Below are 21,827 nucleotides of genomic sequence, written 5' to 3'. Positions count from 1 at the left end.
AGCTACCAATTTCCAAGGGCTGAATTGCTTTAAATAGCTATATTGCTATATCCAATCTTGCTGTGTTGGGGAGTCCCTCAAAATTAAGGCAGAAAAATGGTCCACTGATGGGAGTGAAAAATACTTTCATTAAGAAAGGAAGCTGAGTGTATGTGTTTTCCATTCTGCTTTATCCTATACAGAAGTCTACCTAAGAACCCTCTTCATTTCCCTTCATCACTCTTTATTGAAATTCATGGACTTTAAAAGAACCTTAAGGATAATGAGGAGGATGTGATTTATTATTATTTAGAGAATTTTAATGATCAGAGAAACCAAGAGCTTATGTTAGCATAAAATACTTAACATTACATTCTGTATTTACCAAAACAGATGCACAATTATGTCAACTAATTTTTACTTAATCCATTGTTGGAATAATTTATTTATGAAGATTAACTTGAATAACATTGCAATCAGTAGGAGAACTGGAATGGGGGAAAGCATAAATAGTATAAATAAATAATGAAGTGAAATAAATAAATGAAAGGAGACTATAGAAACAAGTCAGTGCTGTGTGTTCTCCCTTCATATTAAAGAAGAGTACAAAGGATCTCATGTGCCAATGTCACTGAAATGTGGAATGGGCTGAGCTCCTGGCTTTCAGGGAATGGCTTTATTTTTTTTTTAATTTTTTAATGTTTATTTATTACTATTATTATTTTTATTATTTTAATGGTTATTTTTGAGAGAGACAGAGACAGAATGCGAGTGGGTTAGGGGCAGAGAGAGAGGGAGACACAGAATCCGAAGCAGGCTCCAGGCTCTGAGCTGTCAGCACAGAGCCCGACGCGGGGCTTGAACTCACAAACCACGAGATCATGACCTGAGGTGAAGTCGGACACTTAACCGACTGAGCTACCCAGGTACCCTGGGAATGGCTTTATTTTACACCAGCCAACAACTGTCTTCAAACATTTTCTGCCCACATTCTTGTCCCTGCCTTTTTCCAGTATTTGTGGAAGGATCCATCATTTTCTGGTCATTTTCAGTTTTAACAACTTCATTCAGGAAACTATTAAGGGCACTTATTCTGCACTCTTCACATGTCCAGGTAAAAGAACGTCCATTGAAGGAAGCCCTTGCCTGTCTCTGCTACCTCCCTCAGTACTTCTTGAATAGCAGTTGCCCAATATTGCCTTTGACTCAGTGGATGAGTTAATTCTGAGATAATGTTCTAGGAAAGCTATATGGGACACAACAGAAGACTTATTCTACAACCAGCTTTATTTGTAAAATGTTGAAATAGTGATATATTTTAAATCTCTCTCTGCCCAACTTCTGAATCAATCAATCAGTTATTTCAGACAGGAAACCAAACAAGGAGGAGGAATATTAAGTGTTGGCTTCTTGAATCCCAATGACAATTGGGATGGATTTTTCAGTCATTAGAGTTAGGGTCTCATACTATATTTAATTCAAAACTTCTCCTCTTCATTCACTCAGGTCTGACCCATTATGCGCACACCTCCAGTGGGGAAAGGAATATGGTTCATTCTTTCACTCTTGTCCTCTCCTCTATTCACTACGCAATGCCCTCCTTCCTGATCTCTGTAATAGCCTTACTCAGCTCTCCTTTCTCACAGCCCACAGTTCCCTCACCCTAGTAAGCTGCTGTCTCGGGTGGGCTCTTTCAAGATGGCTTCAGCCCAGTCACCCATCATGAGAGACAGTATGGCAACCAGACTCGTGGTATTTCATTTGCCATCCATGTGACCCATATAGAAAATGGAAAAGCTAAAATATCAATATCATGTGGTTGCTGAAGGATTAAATAAATTAATATGCCTATTATATATATGCGTATATATATGCGTATATATATGCGTATGATGCATATATATGTATTAAGCTATATTATTTTGAACAGGGCATGAAGAATTGCATACCTAAGTGTAAAAAACAATGTGGATATTGGTAGTAAGTAATTAGAAGACCTGGTAGTTCCATCATAATGCAATAAATAAAATGGAAGAGCACAGAAGTTTGACAAAGAAAGCCAAGGAAAGAGACAGCCAAGGAGAACCCAAGGATTTCAGCCCTGGCCATGGTAAGGACTGTGTGCAAGCAACAGGCTGCAACCACTCAGGAACAATCAGAACAGCTTGTGGGGTAAACTTGAAAGTATTTCCTAAGCCACATTGAGAAGCATTAGCAAAGGACAGAAGCCTTACCGGCTCAAGAGGCTTACTAGGCTCTACACCTGGCCAAATACTGATTGAAAAAGCGATTTCAACACAGAGATGACTTCTAGGAAGCTTAAATTAAAATTAAATGACAGTCATCCCCAGTCTGGAATACTGTGTGCACACTCAAGACTGCACCCTCTCAGAGGTGACTAGAAAAGGAAGTTGCAGGTATCTAGACCATGGCTGAATGTCGAACAAAACCATAAAATCCCTGAACTGTGAAAGCAGTCTCCAACTCATACATATATACAACGATAAAGCCTTACATATAATCAGGAAATTCTAACTGGCTGGAGAGCTCAAGCACGGCCTTTGTCCAGTGACTCAGGAGCTGACTCAGGAACTGCCCTAGGCAGCTACACTGAAAGACAAAAACAAAGGGAAAAAAATCTAAGCAGAGACTTCAGAGCCTACATACCACTGAGCAAATAGACTTCACAGATCGTGTTCAGCCAAGTCTCTAAACACATAATTGATGAAACAAAACAAAAGCAAGCCCTGAGGGGGAGGAATAGAGTCAGTATCCAGTTTCACTACAACTCATTATCTAAAATTGTCCAGTGTTCAAGAGAAAAATTATAAGACATACAAAGAAACAGGAAATTATCCCGCACCCAGAAGAAAAAAGCAAGCAATAGAAATTGCCTTTGAGGGGATCCAGATGTTGGACTTCTCAAGCAAAGCCTTCAAAACAGCTATTATAAATATGTTCCAATCAATAAAGAAAGCCCTATTTACTTAAACAAATAAAGGAAGGTATAAAAACAGGATGATTGATCACGGAGAGAAGATTAATAAAAAAGAAATTATTAAAAGAATGAAGCAAATTCTGGAGTTGAAAAGCACAATGCTAAAATGAGGGGAAAAGTCTTCCAAGGAGTGTGTATTAGTTTGCTAGGGCTTCTATAACAAGAGATCACAAACTGAGAAGCTTAAACAACATAAAGTTGTTGCCCCACAGTTCTGGAGACTGGAAGTCTGAGATCAATGTATCCACAGAGTTGTTTCCTTCTGAGGGTCATAAGGGAGAACTCTGTTCCATGCTTCTTTTCTAGATTCTGGTGGTTGGCTGGCTTTCTTTGGTGTTCCTTGACTTCTCCATCACCCCAATCCTTGGCTTCACTTTCGCGTGGTTTTCTCCCTGTGTGTGTGTGTGTGTCTGTGTTCGAATGTCTCCTGTTTATAAGGACACCATTCACATTGGCTACGGGCTCACCCTATTCCACCGTGACCTCATCTTAACTTAGCTAATGCCATCTGAAAAACAAGTCGATTTCCAAATAAAGTCACATTCTGTGGTGCTGGAGGTTTAGGACTTTATAAATACAATTCAACAGAATGAAAAAGTAAATTTGATCTGATGGATGAATCCACAAACTTGAAAGCAGATCAACAGAGATTGTGAAATCTGAAGAACAAAGAGAAAAAAGAACTAGGAAAAATGAACAGAGCCTCAGAGAAATGTATCAGCAATCAGGCCAACATTTGCATAATGGAAGTACCAGAAGGAGAGGAGAAATATATTCAAAGAAATAATTAGAACTCTTATTGCAATTGATCAGAAATGGATTGGAATTAGAGGGTTGGGGTGGAGAGTGAGAAAACAGGTGGAAGCCAGGAAAGGAGGTGGGGTAGAAAAGTGGCTAAACCATGTTTTATAGCAGCAGCATCTGATCAACTTTAATTTCTATTACATGCTGTACCTTGTTATTCTACCATATAACCCAACTCTTCAGCAAAAATCTACTTTACACAACAACATATGCGATGAGTGTTGGGAAAATTAAGGAAAAGAACCATGGAGATGGAGAAGAAAGCACTGGGCACAGGTACTAAACAGAAGAAAGATCAAGAAGTCAAAGCCAGAGTTGACTGAGTCATGAGCAGTCAAGGATCGTCTGATAAACTGCAAGAAATGTTGGGCTTCACGCTGCACTTAATGTGGGATTTAAGCCAGTTTTAACTGAATCTTCAGGGACAAGGAAAAACCAGACAGATTGCAATTCTTACTATAATTTAAAAAATGGATAATACAGTTACTGCCCAAATTGTACTAAAAGCTTAATGGAAAAAGAGCTTGGTCTCAGTCGTGTTTTCTTAATTTACTACATGGCTTCAAAACACATCTAAACAATGAGTTGCAGAGCATATAGGTTCATATTGCTTGCCTCAGATAAATGCGTGTGTTCTTTTTCCTTTCAGGGTGATTTGATTCACATCACATTTTTGCATACCTAGGGGAATAGGAGTAAGTTGAACTTAGAACCGTGATGTCTGCCGTAAGATCATTTCCCCATCTTTCAATATGAATCTTCTCACCAGTGGGAAAGGATTCCAAACTGCTTGTCTGTGGGCTCACTTCATAATACATCAAAGCCTCAGCCGTATCCCAGCAGCGAGCCATTCCAGAAGGGACCTGTCATTCTCATCATCTCCAATGTCTTCAAAACTTGTGTACTCATTTTCTTCAATGCAAACTCTTTTGTATAAAAGATAAACACTCTTTAATAAGGATTCTGTACATCTTAGATCTGACACAATCCGTGAACGGTAAACAAGTGCATGTGAGTGAAGAGTAGAGGGAGCTGAATGCACAGGGACGTCTTTGATTGAAGGGAATTTCAGCATCGGAGATTTTATATTTTTAATGTCATGTACCATTGCAGCTGTCTTTCTTTCCTCTATAATAATGGAAGGACGGCCTTTTTCTTGAATGGGAGATCCTAACTGTAACATCACCCTTTTTCTCAGAAGAGAAAATTATCTTTCCTAGAGTTAATAAGCAACCTGTAGCTGAGACTCAGTGAGGCCAAAGCACATCTGAGAAATGAGCCATGTAGGCTCTTTGACCTTGAGTGAACCTCAAGGTCAAGGAGTAACTGATGGAGAAAACGTTTGTGTCCACGCCGAATTTCAGGGTGAGCTGATGACTAGTTCAGATTAACGCAGGGGAAATGGGACTGAATCCTGAGCACCCAGAGGAATGAACAGGAGTGCCAGGAGCACTACACCATTTACTGCCTGTGTAACCTTGGCCAGTGGCAAAGTTAACTTCTGTGCACTTCCATTTTCTCTTATGTGAAAGGAAGATAATACTTTTTAACTTCATAAGGTTGTTCTGGGGATAAATGAGACGCTGTGGGTAAAACACCTGTAAGCTAACTTGGCAGAGAGAGTGGTTTTTTTTCCCATTGTCATCCCCAACTAATAAAATAAGTCTAAAATAAAATCTTTGCAAATAAGGATTGATAATTCCTTGTGAATATCTGTTTTAAGAACAGTGTGTTTGTTATACCAAACATGATGCGGAGAATTCACGAGCACAATTTATGATGGAAGGAGATTTGCAATGAAAACCATTTTTGATGCTCCGATAAAGGACACGGAGGGGAACACGCCTGTCACCTAGAAGCATCACACCTAATATCACTTCCAGAGAAGTTATTAATTTAAACCAGCAAACCAAAGCTGTTGAGAGACAGAAAATGCCACAGAGCCCGTAGACCACAAGCAGGTCCCCACCCTCTTGTGGTGCGGTGTCTGCTTGTCAGTGTTTTCATCTACGCAAATGAGTGGGAGGCAGAGGGCAGGGGTTACCCCCTTCCGATTCTAATTGGCACTTCCATTTTCTGCAAAATAAAAGTCATTTCCAGCCAGTGTCAATTTCAAGCAAAAAGTCAATTGCTCAAGCAATTGACTAAGTGGTCCTTTCAACAAGTCTACAGAATTTATCTAGGATGATACTATACAGAAATGCTGTTTCCAGAGAGCTCCGTAGGGCCGTACTGAGTACCTGACTAGTTTGGAGAAGCCTGGAGTACACTAGAAACTCTTGGGACTCACAAGAGCTGCAGGGAATTAGGTTTCCCTGGGTTTCGAACGAGGGCATCAGACATCCACGGAGTCAACCACCTCCTGCACTACAAAAATGCTCCACTGAACATTCTGGAAGGCTTTCTGGGAAGGTGAAAGAATAGTGTGAAGTAAAACAAACAAATGTCTCTTCAGTTTCGGGTCTCTATCTCATAAAAGTAAGTAATCATTTTATAGTTTATCTGGCATTTTCTCATGGTTAGAACAGGGACAGCTTTCTTCAACAGTCATCGTTGGCATTGGTGGTACATCAGAGAGGGTTAATGGTGCCACATGGAAAAGGCAGATCTGGCCTAGACTCTAGGATCCACCCCTGCTAATTAAGTGGCTTTAAGCCAGTTACCCAAACTTTTTAAGTCTTGTGTTCCTCATCTGTAAAGTAGGTGCTGACGATAATGCGTACATGACAGAATATTGATGAGTGTTAAGTAAATTAATATGGAAAAGAACTTTCTCAAAGCTTAATGTTCAGGTAAATCAGTAGGAATCTTAGTAATGCAGATTCTGACTGAGAAGATATGATTATGCATCGTAGGTATTTTAGGGCTGCTGGTGCTAGAACAATCTTTTTAGTAGTCAATCTTTACAGATGTTGTCTCAGCCTTGGCACATTGTAAATATTCAGTAAATGTTAGCTTTATTATAATGATTTTTATCCATTAAAAATTCCAAATCAAAAAACTCTGCGTGTTGGCCTTCCTTTCAGCTATGGAATGCCTCTGGAACTCTCTACTAACCCTCAGGAGCAGCAACATTCAAGAAAAGTTTGCATACAGTGAAAGTAAAATCACATCGGGGTAGTAGACTGAATATTCTCACCCAAAGAGATCGAGTCCTAATACTGGGAACCCATAAAGGTTACTTTATAAGGAAAAGGGTCTTTGCAGATGTGAGTAAATTTAGAATTCTGAAATGAGATTATCCTGGATTATCTGGGTGAGCCCTAAATGCCATTACAAGTGTCCTCATAAAGAGATTGTGTGGGGCTGGGGTGGGGGGGTGGATAGATTAGATGCACATACAGAGCAGAAGGTGATGTGAAGAAAGAGGCAGAGATTGGAGTGAGGTGGTCAGAAGCCACAGAGAAGCTGGCGGCCTCCAGAAGCTGGAAGAAGCAAAGGATCCTCCCCTAGAGCTCCCACAGGGCACAGCCCTGCTGACACCTGGACTTTGGACTCCTACCTCCAGAACTGTGAGAGAAGAGATTCCTTTTGTTTTAAGCCTCCAAGTTTATAATAATTTTGTTACAGCACTGGTAGGAAATGGATGCAATTGGTTGAAGATACAAGCGAAGTTGTGAATATTTCAAAAGCTAAGCATTTGACAGAGTAAATTATTTTTTCTTTGCTTAAAGAAAGGTCCTGACCATCACGAAAAGCATAAAGAGACTAAAGGCATATTAGCAATGAGATTTTATTTTAGGGAATTGGAAAAACCCTATATTCTGCACTTTCTTTTTAATGTTTATTTATCTATGCTGAGAGAGAGAGAGAGCAGGGGCAGGGGCAGAGAGAGGAGAGAGAGAATCCCAGGCAGGTCCATGCTCGGCGAGGAGCCCAATGTGGGGCTCGCTCCCACAACTGTGAGATCATGACCTGAGCCAAAATCAAGAGTCAGACACTGAGCTAATTGAGCCACCTAGGCGCCTCCCTCTATTCTGCTTTTATGTAAAATATAGAGTTTCAAAGAAAGTTATCCCTATTATAACCATGAGAAAATGCCAGATAAACTATAAAATTATCACTTTTATGAGATAGAGACCCGAAATTGAAGAGACATTTGTTTTACTTCATACTATTCTTTCACCTTCCCAGAAAGCCTTCCAGAATTTTCAATGGGCCATTTTTGTAGTGCAGGGGGTGGTTGACTCTAAGGGCATGAGCCACCCAGTCACCCCAAGATACTTCCATTTTTAATCATTCTAAAAGACATCTGAGACAAAAATAGCTACAATTATTATGGGGCTTCTAACAGGTGTAAAGGTAAAATGGGTAACAATATGGCAGAAAGGATGGAAGGAAGGGATTGTAAGGTCCTGACCCACAAATAATATAATTTAAAAGTAGGCTGTGATAAGTAAAAATATATTTTGTAAACCCTTCTAAAAGGAAAACTGCACTCTACGCCTGTCAAAAACAGCAAGGAAGACTTTATTCAAGACTACAGCAGTAGGTGAAAGAGACTGAACTCGACTCCATTGGAACAAAGGGAAGATCTTTGAATATGGGGCTGAGCTCAGGGAAAAGTACCTGAGAGAGGTTTGTCAGTGAGCTTGGGCCATGTGTGTTTGCCAGTTGTTGCTTGTTGAGGTTCGGCTCCTCCCCTCCCACAGAGACTGGGAGACAGAGGCTCTCTACCCGTCTCAAGGGTTATATTTCAAAGGGATGGCTCCCAGGTCCTTGAAAAAGACGGGTATCTCAAAGGGGCAGAGAAAAGATTTATAATTACAAGTTTTGTAAAGTAAACGCTCTTAACAAAAGGGAGGTCCAGATGCCCAGAACCAGGAAGAAACCTGTTTCATGTTTAACCAACCTGAAGGAAATGGTAAGGCCAGCTGGGAATTGGTTACCCTAGAAATCCTTCAAAGCAAGAGAGAAAAATGAATGACCTTTAACTAACAAGCCGATATTGGAGATCAAATGGGATCATAAGCAACACTCCATCCAAAAACAGGCAGAAAAAAAGGAACAAAGAAGAGATGGAATAAATAGAAAACAAGTAGTAAGATGATAGGTTTAAATCAAACCATAGCAATCATCACATGAAAAATAAGTGGTCAGTACACCCCAACTAAAACACAGACGTAATCTGATTCTATGAAAACGAAGACTGAATCAAAGAAGCCCACTTTAAAAATAAAGACACAGAGGTGCCTGGTTGAGACACAGAGGTTAAGCGTCCGACTTCGGCTCAGGTCATGATCTCACACTTTGTGGGTTTGAGCCCCGCATGGGGCTCTGTGCTGACAGCTCAGAGCCTGCAGACTGTTTGGGATTCTGGGTCTCAATGTCTCTCTGCCCCTCCCCTGCTCACACTCTGTCTCTGTCTCTCTCGAAAATAAATAAACTTAAAAAAAATTTTTTTTAATCAAAAATAAAGGCAGAGATAGGTTAGAAAGAAAGAAAACAGAAGGATGGGAAAGTATACTCAATAGAAATCTGGAGTGGAAATATTAATATCAAACAAAGAAACATCAGAACAAGGAATATTCCCATAATAAAGAAAATTATTACAAAATCATGAAGGAGTATCTAAAAACAGAGTTTCAAAATCCACGGAGATATATGGTGTCATATCTGCAGCACTGGTACCATATGGGAGCTTGCTAAAACTCAAGCCCCATCTGGGCCCTACTGATTGTAATCTGCCTTTATAACAAGATCCCTATGTGATCCGAGGGCAGATTAAAATCTAAGAACACGGATAGAGGGCATTATACCACATGTCTAATAAAGAATAAACACTCGGATGTCACAACGTGTACAAATACCAAATCATTAGGTTTCCCACCTTGAATATATACAACTTTTAATTTTCAATTACTCCCCAACAAAGCTGAAAAGAGTCAAAATAGATACTCTGCCACAAACCCTCCCGTGTAAATATAAATAAGATAAGAGAATTCAATAAACCCATAAGCAACTCAGTCCCATCATTACAATCCTTTTCATTGTTTAGAAAATAATCTTGGCTTCCTGGGTTCACAGAGGAAACAGAATTCAGCAACGGAGTTTATAATAAACGTTTGAAAGTTAGAGAATAAAAGAGAGTATTGATATGAAAAATATTCTAATACCAGTTTTTAAAGGTAGTTTTTCCATCTCAATTATCTTTAGTTATGTAATTGCTCTAAGCTGTTTGAACCACAAATAGAAGGTTCCCAATTACCTTCTTGATGAGAGTTAATAGTCTGAACTCCTTTATACTTTCAAATATGGGTTCTGGCTCCCAGCTGCTTTAAGGAGAGGCCCAGCCCCTCCCCCACATACTCTGACTTTATTAGATCCTAGTGAGGCTCTGACAGCAATATTTCTTTGAAGGTCCCCAAATGACTCTACTGTACAGCCAGGGTAAAGAACCTTTAACAAATTAAGGTTTAAAAAAAAAAAATACACAGGAGCACCTGGGTAGCTCAATCAGTTGAGCATCAGACTCTTGGTTTTGGCTCAGGTCATGATCTCATGGTTTCATGAGTTCAAGCCCCCTATCGGGCTCTGTACTGGCAGCACAGAGGCTGTTTGGGATTCTCTCTCTCTCCCTCTCTCTCTGCCCTTTCCACGCTTGCGCTGTCCCTGTCTCTCTCAAAATAAATAAGCAAAACTTTTAAAAAATAAAGCAAAATAAAAATACACAAAAGTAGTAACTTTGATTGCGATCCAATATCTGTTGTTTATTTTTCTTCTCCCTTTTGTCATTTCATATAGATGGTCACTGGTTGCTGAATGAAATAAATCATCTGTCTCATTAGTCCGGACAAGCACGAAGAAAGAGCAGCGTCGTCTGACAACCACAGTGTGAGAAGCAGCATCAGACAGCAGCATTAAATGGCATCTTAGTATACATACTTAGTACATTTAGGACACGCTATGCAGAGAGAGACTGCAGAGGTTCCAAAGCTCTACTTTGGAAGTGACTTACAAAACACACAGCAAAATAATCAAGATGAAAGAAACCCCAAGAAATCAGTTCTCTTTTAAATTGAAAACAAGCAGGAAATGGCACTGATGGAGCTAAAGCTGGGCTTAATGGTTTACAGTGGAAGATGGCACCCGCTGACCCTCAGGGTCACCTCCTCACAATGCCCTCAGGCCGGCTGACGGCAGCCCACCCCTGTGCTCCTTCCATGACTTGACCTGTAACAGGTAAGGGAGAGCAACTCCCCTTGGCTGAGCAGTCCTGTCCTAGGCACTCTCTGGTTGTCTGTCACTATTGTCCTTCACAATAGCCTCACGTGGAAGATTCTGTATCCATTTTGCAGATGAGGAAACGCCTCAGAAATGCTAATCGACTCTGCCAAATGTATCCAGCTAGTAAGTAGCAGATTCAGGGGTTGACCCCATCTGTGGGCCCCAAATACTCCTCTTTCTCTGGTCACCCTGGATCTCGCAGGCATCCACAGTGCTCCAGAAAGAGTGTGCCCAGGCAGCCAGCTATCTCAGAGAGAAAGGAGTTTTCCAGGCAGGACCTCCAGAGACTAGAGTTAGTCACACTCCTATTCCTACGGTTCCCCAGATGATGATAGCCACCACCAGGTGATTTGAGCTGGGCAAATAGACGGTAAAGGTGGGAAAACTAGAACCTTCCACTTAGTGGGGCTGGAAGTAAGGGCTTGGTATGGGGGCATGAGTTGGCGGGGGGGGGGGGGGGAGGGGGTATCAGCATCCTCACTTAGAATCTCTGACTAGGGGCGCCTGGGTGGCTCAGTCGGTTAAGTGTCCAACTTGGCTCAGGTCATGATCTCACGGTCCGTGAGTTCGAGCCCCACGTCAAGCTCTGTGCTGACAGCTCAGAGCCTGGAGCCTGCTTCAGATTCTATGTCTCCCTCTCTCTGCCCCTCCCCTGCTCATACTCTGTCTCTCTCTGTCTCAAAAATAAATAAAAACATTAAAAAAAAATTAAAAAAGAAAAAAGAATCTCTGACTCCTTCCCATGAATGTTTTGTTACAGAGTAGGCTCTGTGCCTGTGCCTCGTGACTAGTGTCATGATTATGTATAAAGATGCTCATAGTTAACAGAGCCTTTAGTGAGCTGATCAGAGCCCAAATAATATGACCAAATGGAGTGATTAATGAGGCCGGAGATTCCAGGTTTGCAACTATCGTCCTGGGGTGCCATTTGGTTTGGACATTCCTGAACTTCTCATTTTAGAACAAAATAATAGTAATAATAATTCTATTGAAATAGGCCAGGGTAGGTTTGAACCTCCAGCTTCTGTCATGGGTGGTCTCATGGGTGAGATGCAGAGTTATCCTTTTAACATGGGGTTGAATTTGAAAGACAACCTGTAATATCAATGGGCCCCACATTATAAAGATGCTTCCGTAAAAACTTTGGCTGTGTTTCTGGAAGGGCAGGAGAATAGTCCAGGCCAGTGAAGCATTGCATGCAAAGGTCTCTTTAAGTCTAGATCTCTACCTATATGCAAGTGTTCCTCCAAGGGCATCTCATCTTGTCATCAGCAGTTCAAGCTGCTGAGAGCCAAGGCTATAACTAAAGGTGACAACAAGGTGGAGGAAAGAGTCTTTACGCAGAGACACAATCTGAGGGTTTCACAACTTGGCAAAGGTTTGTCCCAGTCTATGGAAGACTGTAAACCATCTTGGGATTTATATTAGAGGCTGCAGATCCTGTAAGGCCAAGATTCCCCACAAGGGCTTCCCTGAAGCAGAGACTGTGTGCCAGGGACCCTATCCCAGTAGAATCATGAGGACGTCACTGCCACAAAACACAGACCCACACCATCGGCGACAGTGTAACAAGGCTCTGTCTGGTGTCATCTTTCCCCGGAAGATCATTATAAATCATTATAAATTAGGAAGAGGCTGGCATGAAATTGTATTGCTAAAGATCTACTTAACTCCCAGATGATTCCTCATTCCCTTTTACGGTTCATCTAAAGACCCACTCATATGATATAAAAGAGGGATATCAACTTTCCTGAAATCAGCTAGTTGATTTTCATTCAGGGACAAGACGTTGATTTTAGAACATTTCATATTTGTTCTATGTGCTCTATGTAATACACATTTATATAAGTAATAGTATACTCCCACCTAAAAGCGAACGTGATAGTGTTAGCAGTGTTCAAAATAATTAAATGTGCAATGATTCTATACCTCTAACATCAACTTCAAAAAAAGTTGTCTCACTATTTTATCTATAAAATAGATTTATTTTAAATCCCAGATTTATCTATAAATTTCCCTTCCTTACCTGGTATCAATATGGGGTCAAATAATGTGCTCTGTTTTTTCCACTGAAGACCGTTAGTAGACGTTTAGCCTGGGGAAAACAGATTAGGAAAACAAACAACAAACACATAAAAATAAATTAAGTAGGCGAAAGCAAACTGGACATTCTCATTACTGATAGCTCCAAATATGTACAATCTCCTGTTTTCTAGCACAATCAAAATACCCAGAAGAAGGGGCGCCTGGGTGGTTCAGTCGGTTAAGCGTCCGACTTCGGTTCAGGTCATGATCTCATGGTTTGTGAGTTCGAGCCCCGCATCGGGCTCTCTGCTGTCAGCATGGAGCCCACTTCAGAACCCGTGTCCCCCTCTCTCCCTGCCTCTCCACCACTCGTGAGAGCGCTCTCTCTCAAAAATAAATAAAAACATTAAAAAAAACTAGAAAAAGATTTTTGTTTTCCAAGAATATGATTCAGCTTACAATGACCATCTTTTATAAAGTTCCTCATTTGCACTCCTAATAAATCTTCGAGATCAGAGGTATAATGCATCAGGGGATATAAGACATGAACAATAGCAACTTATTATGTTCCTGAGACACTAAAAACATTTTCCCTATTCACTAGAATAGCAAAAAAAGTTTCACTGGGACCATGCAAATGATCACTTTTCAAATGATAAAACACTAAAATGTTTTATAAGCTCTTTTTCTACGGGTCCCCAGGGATTTGCTTTAAGTATTTGCATAAATAACTTATAAATGGATACATCAGAATGGACTGAGTGGAGCAAGGACAGCCTCCACAGAGTGTATCTTAAACTGCACCCACCGTAAAGGGCAGCGCTCACCGTCAGCGAGAGGACAGGTGTTGCTTCATAATCCTGAACAAGTCTCCCCATTCGGTGACTTTCCAGGTCGTCTCTTGCGTGTCCTTCAGCACGTGTAATCTGTCCGCCTTCTCAAGGACTCGTGAACACCGTATGTGACCTTCTTAAAACTGACTCCTGCACAAAGTAGTGGGGAAAGCTCAACTGGCACGCCAGGCAACTCTGTGATTACATTTGACACGAATGTTATGCATAGCAGCCTGAGGGAAGAAGATACATGACGAGAGATACTAACAGGAACCATAAAACCTTACCAGAGCAGGGGCAGAGCACTGTGCCACACAGCATGTCTTGGCTTCGTCCACGTGACACACAGCAACGAGAAATATAACGTAATAGCACAATGAAACGCGGTATTCGGCGTTCAAATCAAAGAAGGAACAAGGCACCCAATCTTGGCCCTGTACGTGCCCAATATACACTCAAACCTGGAAACAACTCAGCTTGCCTACAAATCCAGAGCCCTGCGAAACTAAATGGAGTCCTATGGAAGCCACACAAGTTGGCTAACAGTGTATCCACTATACTCTTGGTTTTGGGGGTAGATTCCCGTGACTCATAGCTCACATACAATACCCAGTGCTCATCCCAACAGGTGCCCTCCTCAATGCCCCTCACCCACCCTCCCCTCCCTCCCACCACCCATCAACCCTCAGTTTGTTCTTAGTTCTTTATTTATTTTTATTTTTTATTTTTTCAATATATGAAGTTTATTGTCAAATTGGTTTCCATACAACACCCAGTGCTCATCCCAAAAGGTGCCCTCCTCAATACCCATCACCCACCCTCCCCTCCCTCCTACCCCCCATCAACCCTCAGTTTGTTCTCAGTTTTTAAGAGTCTCTTATGGTTTGGCTCCCTCCCTCTCTGTAACTATTTTTTCCCCTTCCCTTACCCCATGGTCTTCTGTTCAGTTTCTCAAGTTCCACATATGAATGAGAACATATGATATCTGTCTTTCTCTGACTTATTTCAGTTAGCACAATACCTTCCAGTTCCATCCACATTGCTGCAAAGGACAGGATTTCATTCTTTCTCATTGCAAGTAGTATTCCATTGTATATATAAACTGCATCCAGTTTATCCATTCATCAGTTGATGGACATTTAGGCTCTTTCCATAATTTGGCTATTGTTGAAAGCGCTTCTATAAACATTGGGGTACAAGCGTAAGGCACTGAAATTATAATATTAGATCGTAACACTGTGGCATTTTGTAATAAAAACTTGAATCCAGGGGATAAAAAAGCTGGGTTTTTTTTAATTATTATTTTAGAGAGAAAGAGAAAGCAGGAGGTGGGGGGAGGGGCAGAGGGAGACAGAGAGAGAATCCTAAGCAGGCTCCACGCTCAGTGCAGAGCCTGATGAGGGGCTCTATTCCACGACCCTGAGATCACAACCTGAGCCAAAATCAAGAGTCATACACTCAATTGACTGGGCCTCCCAGGTGCCTCCAAAAAGCTATTTTTTAAAGGCTCATTTACTAATTCATTGTCTCGATCTCCAGAACGACTGCTAATAATCACATTGTAACAATGTCTGAGGAAAAGAAACCTGACCCTCCTTCTTATCCACCATCCCACCCCGCTCAGGATACTTCTTCCCACTCTCAGCTTCCTTCCCTCCCACCGAATCTCTACATTCTAATTTCTTCTCTTCCAAATGAAAGAGTAAGATCCAACCCACAAGTGCTGTCTGGCTGGCTGCTCTGTGGTACAACTTTTCCAGGCAGAAGAACAGAACCAGAAAAGCCCCTGGGGTGCAGACTGGCCCGGCAACATGTTCTGCTCTCGCATCCATCAGGTTCTTTGTCTCAAATGTAACACAGAATTAGACTCACCATTTTAAGATATGTAAGAACATGTTTGTGGATTTGGGGTCTGAGCCAAGCTCATCTCTGATTCTAAAGCTGACCTTGAATACTCTCCTGTTTCGTTGTGGACGTGTGTGTGGATGCTCAACATCTCATGTTGGATACCACAGAGGTCAGTCAATTGAGCAGAATGCATAAACTTTGAAAATTACTACAATGAAACACTACAAAAATTACAAGCCAGAACTACAAGATTTCCTCATGTTTTCATCACCTACTGATTTGTTTATTGGTCTTCCAAAGCATTTGCCCGATCTGGAGGACCATATTGTGAATATAAGGGTACCATTTGTTTACCCGTAAGAAGCATTATTTTGATGTGTTGCTGGGGGCTACTCATCAACAGTCATCAGCTGCACAATATAATTTTTAAAAATCACCCTGAGTACTTGCTTGAGAAATGTATTTAAAATGTAAAAGTAGTTATGGACCTCACTGGGGCCAGACATGGGGGAAAAAAATGTTGCAGATTTAGGGGTGGGGAGGGGAAACAATGTCTTCAAGAGAAAACTGCTCATGTATATATATTTTATTTTTTTATCGCTACTAAAGATTCTTTTGCTGCAACAAATCTGTAAACTACATTATCAGTATACATTAACGTATCTAAATTTTTATAATTCTACACTCTGGAACAGGAATTAGCACTGGAAAAGATATTGCTGACACTGTGCATTGTGTCTACACTGGGGAATCCTGCAAGCTACTTAACTATAACATTTGTGGTTTTCTCGTCCTGTCTCCTAATGTTGAATTCTTTACAAGACTTTTCCATCACAAATAGCATTTAACACCAAGAAGTCCTTCGCACTCCAGTGACTTAGAAACACGACTTCCATCAGTCACTACTCTGTGGCTGGCAGTAGTCAAACAAGACTTGAAATTTCATTTAGAGAGCAGCCCTCCTCAGCTCTCCACTCCAGGCTGGGTTTTCTGTCATCCTCCCTTCCGGCACTGTGCTCATCTCCTCTCGTGAGGGAGCAAGAGAGGAGTCCCCAGCACTTGCGGGTCTGAGATGTTCTCCCCCATCTGCAGATCTAAGTTTAGATGTCACCTCCCCAGAGCTGCCCTTTCTCGTGGCCCCATCAAATTAGGTCTCTGCAGGGAAAGAGCATCCATGGTAGAGAGGCGGCTCAAGAATGCCTGGGCTGTGGCTTTGCCATGTCCCCTGATGGGGACATGGCCTCGTTGATGCTGAATTGGTTCCACGCTTGCCAACATTTCCTTAAAGAGAAGCTCAGAGAAGCCAGAGGTAAGGGGGATGGTGACGTAAGCAGCACGCGTAACAGGACAGTTCCAATGTGGCAAAGTGTTCTCTTTTGCTGCATCCTGGAAGGACCTTACTTGCACGGAGGGAGTCACCGGCAGCTGCAAACCTCAGGAGAACCAGAGGACCAGGAAACGCCAGACAGCGGCTACTTTGGCTCAGGGGAGCTCCTTGCTGCTGTTACATTTTGTGTCCTCAGTCAAAAATAAATGGGGACGCTGCAGTGCGGCTTCTGCCTGCTAATCCACAACACCTGAAGAGCCGCGGTCCCTCCCGCTCCTCTCACTCATAACATCCGGCATTTCCCTTCATAGTGCTAAACTCCCAATCTTCATACCTTCTTCTCTGTCCCTCACACACGTGTCGTATTATACAATCATACACTGAGATCATATGAAGTTACGGACCTGAATAATCACCTGTTTTCTGTGTCTGGTCTTCTTGCGTGAAGTCCACGAAATCAGGGAATGTGACCGTTTTTTCCCCACCATCATCCCCCCACTGCATGCACCAGAGTGCCTGACAACCTAGTTATCAGACACACTTAAGAAAAATTTTTCTAATTTTTTATACTTTTTAAAGTTTAATTTTTTTTTTATTTTTGAGAGAGAGACAGAGTGTGTATGTGTGTGTGTGTGTGTGTGTGTGTGTGTGTGTGTGTCCAAGTTGGGGAGGGGCAGAGAGAGGGGAGACAGAGGATCCGAAGCGGGCTCTGCGCTGACAACAGAGAGTCTGATGTGGGGCTCGAACTCACGAACCGTGAGATCATGACCTGAGCTGAAGTTGGATTCTCTACCAACTGAGCCACCCAAGCGCCCCAAGAAATTTTGTAAATAAATCAATATTGAGATGATGAAAACGACTACTCTACCACTCTGCAATGGCAGCAAGACACTCGCTGTGCTTTCTGCTCATGCAAGAAGTCGGCGACTCTCTCCATCACCCGGAAGACCCGGTGGGGTGGTCCTCCCTTCACCCGGATTCAGCAGACGCCGAGAACCCTTCGGTGGGTGGGAGATGATGGAGGTGGACCAGAAAGGGGCTTCATTGTTCCTCAACTGCTTCGGCGACATACCTTGTCGAATCAGTCCCTAGAAATTTCGAGTTGTGTTCACAGTGTCCTTTTCTACTCTGGGTCTCAAAGGCTTGTACGTACACACCTACAGGGTGTATCACAAAATTGGATGAATTACGCATTTTCAAGTCACTTGGCAAGAAAGCTGGTTTTCAAAGCTTATTTCTGGATACTCAGTGGCTCTTGCCCCCTTGTAAGAAACAGCCATTACAATTCAGACACCCATTAACAGCTTTCTCTTAACTCACATCATTTCTACATTTCCATTACTTGTTCTTCAAAATAAAATGATTGTTTCACCACAATTCGCACAATCAACTCGTATATATTAATTCAGACCAAAAGACGCTGTTCAAATGAAAACGGTATCGTCCAGGATGGGTGGGTGTCACCTGAACCCCTCGGGCCCAGCTCTGACCATAGTTAGCATAAGATGATTCTTGTCACAGAGCCAGGCCTCGTGAGAGGGACACACACCGGTCTCCTCGAAACCCTTTACCACCAGAAACGTGAAGTTAGGCGGACCTGAAGTCAACCAAGCGTTTGTAGACCACAATTCTAATTTAATACTGACCAAGTTTTCTAGTCAATAAGTTATAGATGAGGCAGTTCCTCCTTTATAACCAGGATTTAAAAATAGAAATATATGAACAATTCCTCAGGTAGCATTTTCTTCATTAATAAAAGCCCATGTGGCATCCACACACACCGCCTGACTTCTGTCTTTTGTCTGTTTCTTTTTCCAATCATTATACCTTTTCGAGTCAACCTGGTATTTTCCTAGCTGTATCTTCCACTTCAGAGTACATGTTTACCATTTGCCTGCTAAGAAACCTTCTATCCTGTTTTTCACAGCGGCCTCACACCCCCTAACTTCCTTACGCATAGGCTTATTATTGAACATGTAGGGCGTTTCCACTGTTTTCTGTTATTAAATACATTTTGATATGTAATCTATTTCAGTCTTTTAAATTGTTTTCTTGGTATAGGTTTCCAGGAGAGAAAATACGGATCAAAGCCTGTGAACATTTTTATGGTTCTTTCTGTGCTTGGTATTTAATTGTTTTACAAAAAGGATGAGTTGGTTTACATCACTCTAGGAATTTCTGAGTGCATCACGTTTACAAAGACCCCACCACGATTCACTTTCAGCTTTAATTTTTTTATTATAACAAGTATCAGTTAGTATCTCATTATTAATTATCAGCGGAGTTGAACATTATACATTCATTCAATAGGATTACATGAATTGTCTACTCTATTCACATTCTTTTTTTTTAATTTTTTAATGTTTATTTTTGAGAAAGAGAGAGAGAGAGAGAGAGAGAGACAGAGTACAAGTGGGGGAAGGGCAGAGAGAGGGAGACACAGAATGCGAAGCTGGCTCCAGGCTCCAGGCTGTCAGCACAGAGCCTGATGTGGGGCTCGTACTCACAGACTGTGATATCACAACCTGAGCAGAAGTCAGATGCATAACCGACTGAGCCACCCAGGCGCCCCTCTATTCACATTCTTAATCCATCCTTCTATTTCCTTCCATTTTTAAAAAGGTCTTTCCAATTGGCTCTTGGAGCCATGAAAACAAATCTCTTAACCTGATGCAAAAGTGAAAGGCCCTGGAAGCAAAGTCAGCACAAACCTAGTGATACCTTGGAACCACATTAGCAGAAGAAGAATCCCTTCATTTCAAGGAAATGTCTGCTTGACCTACTGAGGCTTTAGAGCTGAATGTATTACTGTGGATTTGAGGGCTGCACGTCATTGGGAAGTTGTAAATTTTGCTTTTCAATCACCAAATAACTCTTCAACAAACACAGCGATTGGTCATTAAGGATGAAGCAGGTAACACGTAATTAAGCATCCAACCAATGAGCAGGGAAAACCTAACCAGCTCATGAACTACATGATCAACCTGATTTAAAAACTGTCCAGCACTCACAGAAAGGTAAAGGTTAGGATAATTCGGATCCTGCATTTTCTGAAGTATTGGTGGGGGGCACACCCCACGTTACTTGACATCACAGAGCAGGGCAACCCCACGGAGCACCCAGTGTTCAGGGACCTGGGCCGTCCTGAGGTCCACAGCGGCGATGTAGTTCAAGTCCGTTCGGACTGGCTTCTTGTAAATGGGACAGGAATAAAACCGAGGATCTCTTAAAGCTACAAAAAATTTCATAAAAACAAAAACAAAAACAAAACTTGGTGAATTTTTAATTTAAGCAGCCCAAACAGCACAGAGCCAAATTTGCACATTCTACAGATCATTCCAAAGGAATGAGAGCAATTCTTTCCGAGGTCAGTCAACCCCTAGATGTGAAGCAGACACAACTGCGGGTCTCCCGCAGGCATGACAAACACCCAGGTGTCTTCAGGTACCCTGCTGGCCCTTTGTCCCATGTCCTTGAAAGTAACACCTGCCTGCTCGCTATGGCCACGAACCTTCAATTGCTTCCTTCCCACCTGTCAATTCACCATGCCCCCTCCACCCTTTCTCCTTTATTTTCCAACAAATCTTGTGCATGCACACTCTCTCCATTTTCCCTTCATGGCTTGCCTTTGGCACGAGGCACCTGCCACCTTTAATCAATGTCCAGCACCAATGCTCACTAGGGTTTCACTATATTATGATTATTATTTCAAAATCCTGCCTTCAACGCTCTGTGCCACAGTCTAAACTACACATGAAATCACAGGACAGAGGATGTTCCCCACCCCTATCACGGGCTGGGGATTATCCACGGGTGCAGAGGAACAGAAGTGGCTGAGAAGCAGAGCTGTGATACAGTTCAGCTCCGTGAGATGCAATCTATCCTTTTGGGGTAGATGAACACATGGAGTTTTCAAAACTACATATGCAAGGAAAGGCAACCTACGTATGTCCACCTTGCAAAGATCCTTTCTAATGCATTCATCCCTAAGCAAAGGCTCACTCTCTCCGGTCTTGGACACCCCATGATCAGGGACAGATCCCGGTCTTGTGGGTCCTTATACTTACACAGTGGAGGGGGAGAGGCACAGGGCTTTAAGACAGCGTAACGTAAAAATACTAAATTAGGCTTTGGAAGAAGCCTCTGCATTGAGTAGCCTTGAAATTCAAGTGCATCAGCTCCTTGTTAAATCTACACTGCTCGCGTAGTTTATCTGCACATCTCAAAACATCCATCTCAGGAAGCAGTACATCATTTCCTCTTCTTTTCTAGATTATAAATTGTTTCAGCACAAACACTTTGTCTGCACCCATCCTTGTACTCCTCTGGAAGGCCAGTATTATAAATGACCCTCATAGAAGCATTGAGATGAAAACACATTTAACTAAGAGGATAACTTTGCTTTGGTGAATTCGTGTGACACACGTGGGCACTGAAACATGGCAAAAGCAACTCTCTACATGCAATGTTAACGTACCGAAGTCACTGAATTTATTTCCCAAAACGAACTTGCTCAATAATTTATCTTTTTCTAACAAATTACAAAAGCAAGCCACTACCTGAAATTAAGATCTTATTTTTTGACCCAATAAAATATTCAACCTGTTATGCCGTGTGTGTGTGTGTGTGTGTGTGTGTGTGTGTGTGTGTTTTAATTTTTTTTTAATGTTTATTCATTTTTGAGACAGGGAAAGAGAGACAGGGCATGAGTGGGGTAGGGGCAGAGACAGAGGGAGACACAGGATCCAAAGCAGGCTCCAGGCTCCAAGCTGTCAGCACAGAGCAC

General features: G+C 41.9%; 1 protein-coding gene across 1 annotated transcript in view; it reads right to left on the bottom strand.

Moving 5' to 3' along the window:
* Positions 1-19,562: 19,562 nt before the first annotated feature.
* Positions 19,563-21,827, bottom strand: part of DNAH5 (dynein axonemal heavy chain 5) — a 279,701-nt gene continuing 277,436 nt past the window's right edge. Inside the window, exon 79 of the mRNA XM_042953052.1 lies at positions 19,563-20,273. Coding sequence (XP_042808986.1) covers positions 20,122-20,273 — 152 coding nt within the window. The 3' untranslated portion in view covers positions 19,563-20,121. The remainder of the gene's footprint in view (positions 20,274-21,827) is intronic.

The sequence above is a fragment of the Panthera leo genome, chromosome A1, assembly GCF_018350215.1.
Source record: "Panthera leo isolate Ple1 chromosome A1, P.leo_Ple1_pat1.1, whole genome shotgun sequence".
In the NCBI taxonomy this organism is placed as follows: Eukaryota; Metazoa; Chordata; class Mammalia; order Carnivora; family Felidae; genus Panthera; species Panthera leo.
Note: the sequence above shows the minus strand (reverse complement) of the source record. Positions and strands in the feature narration are given on the sequence as shown.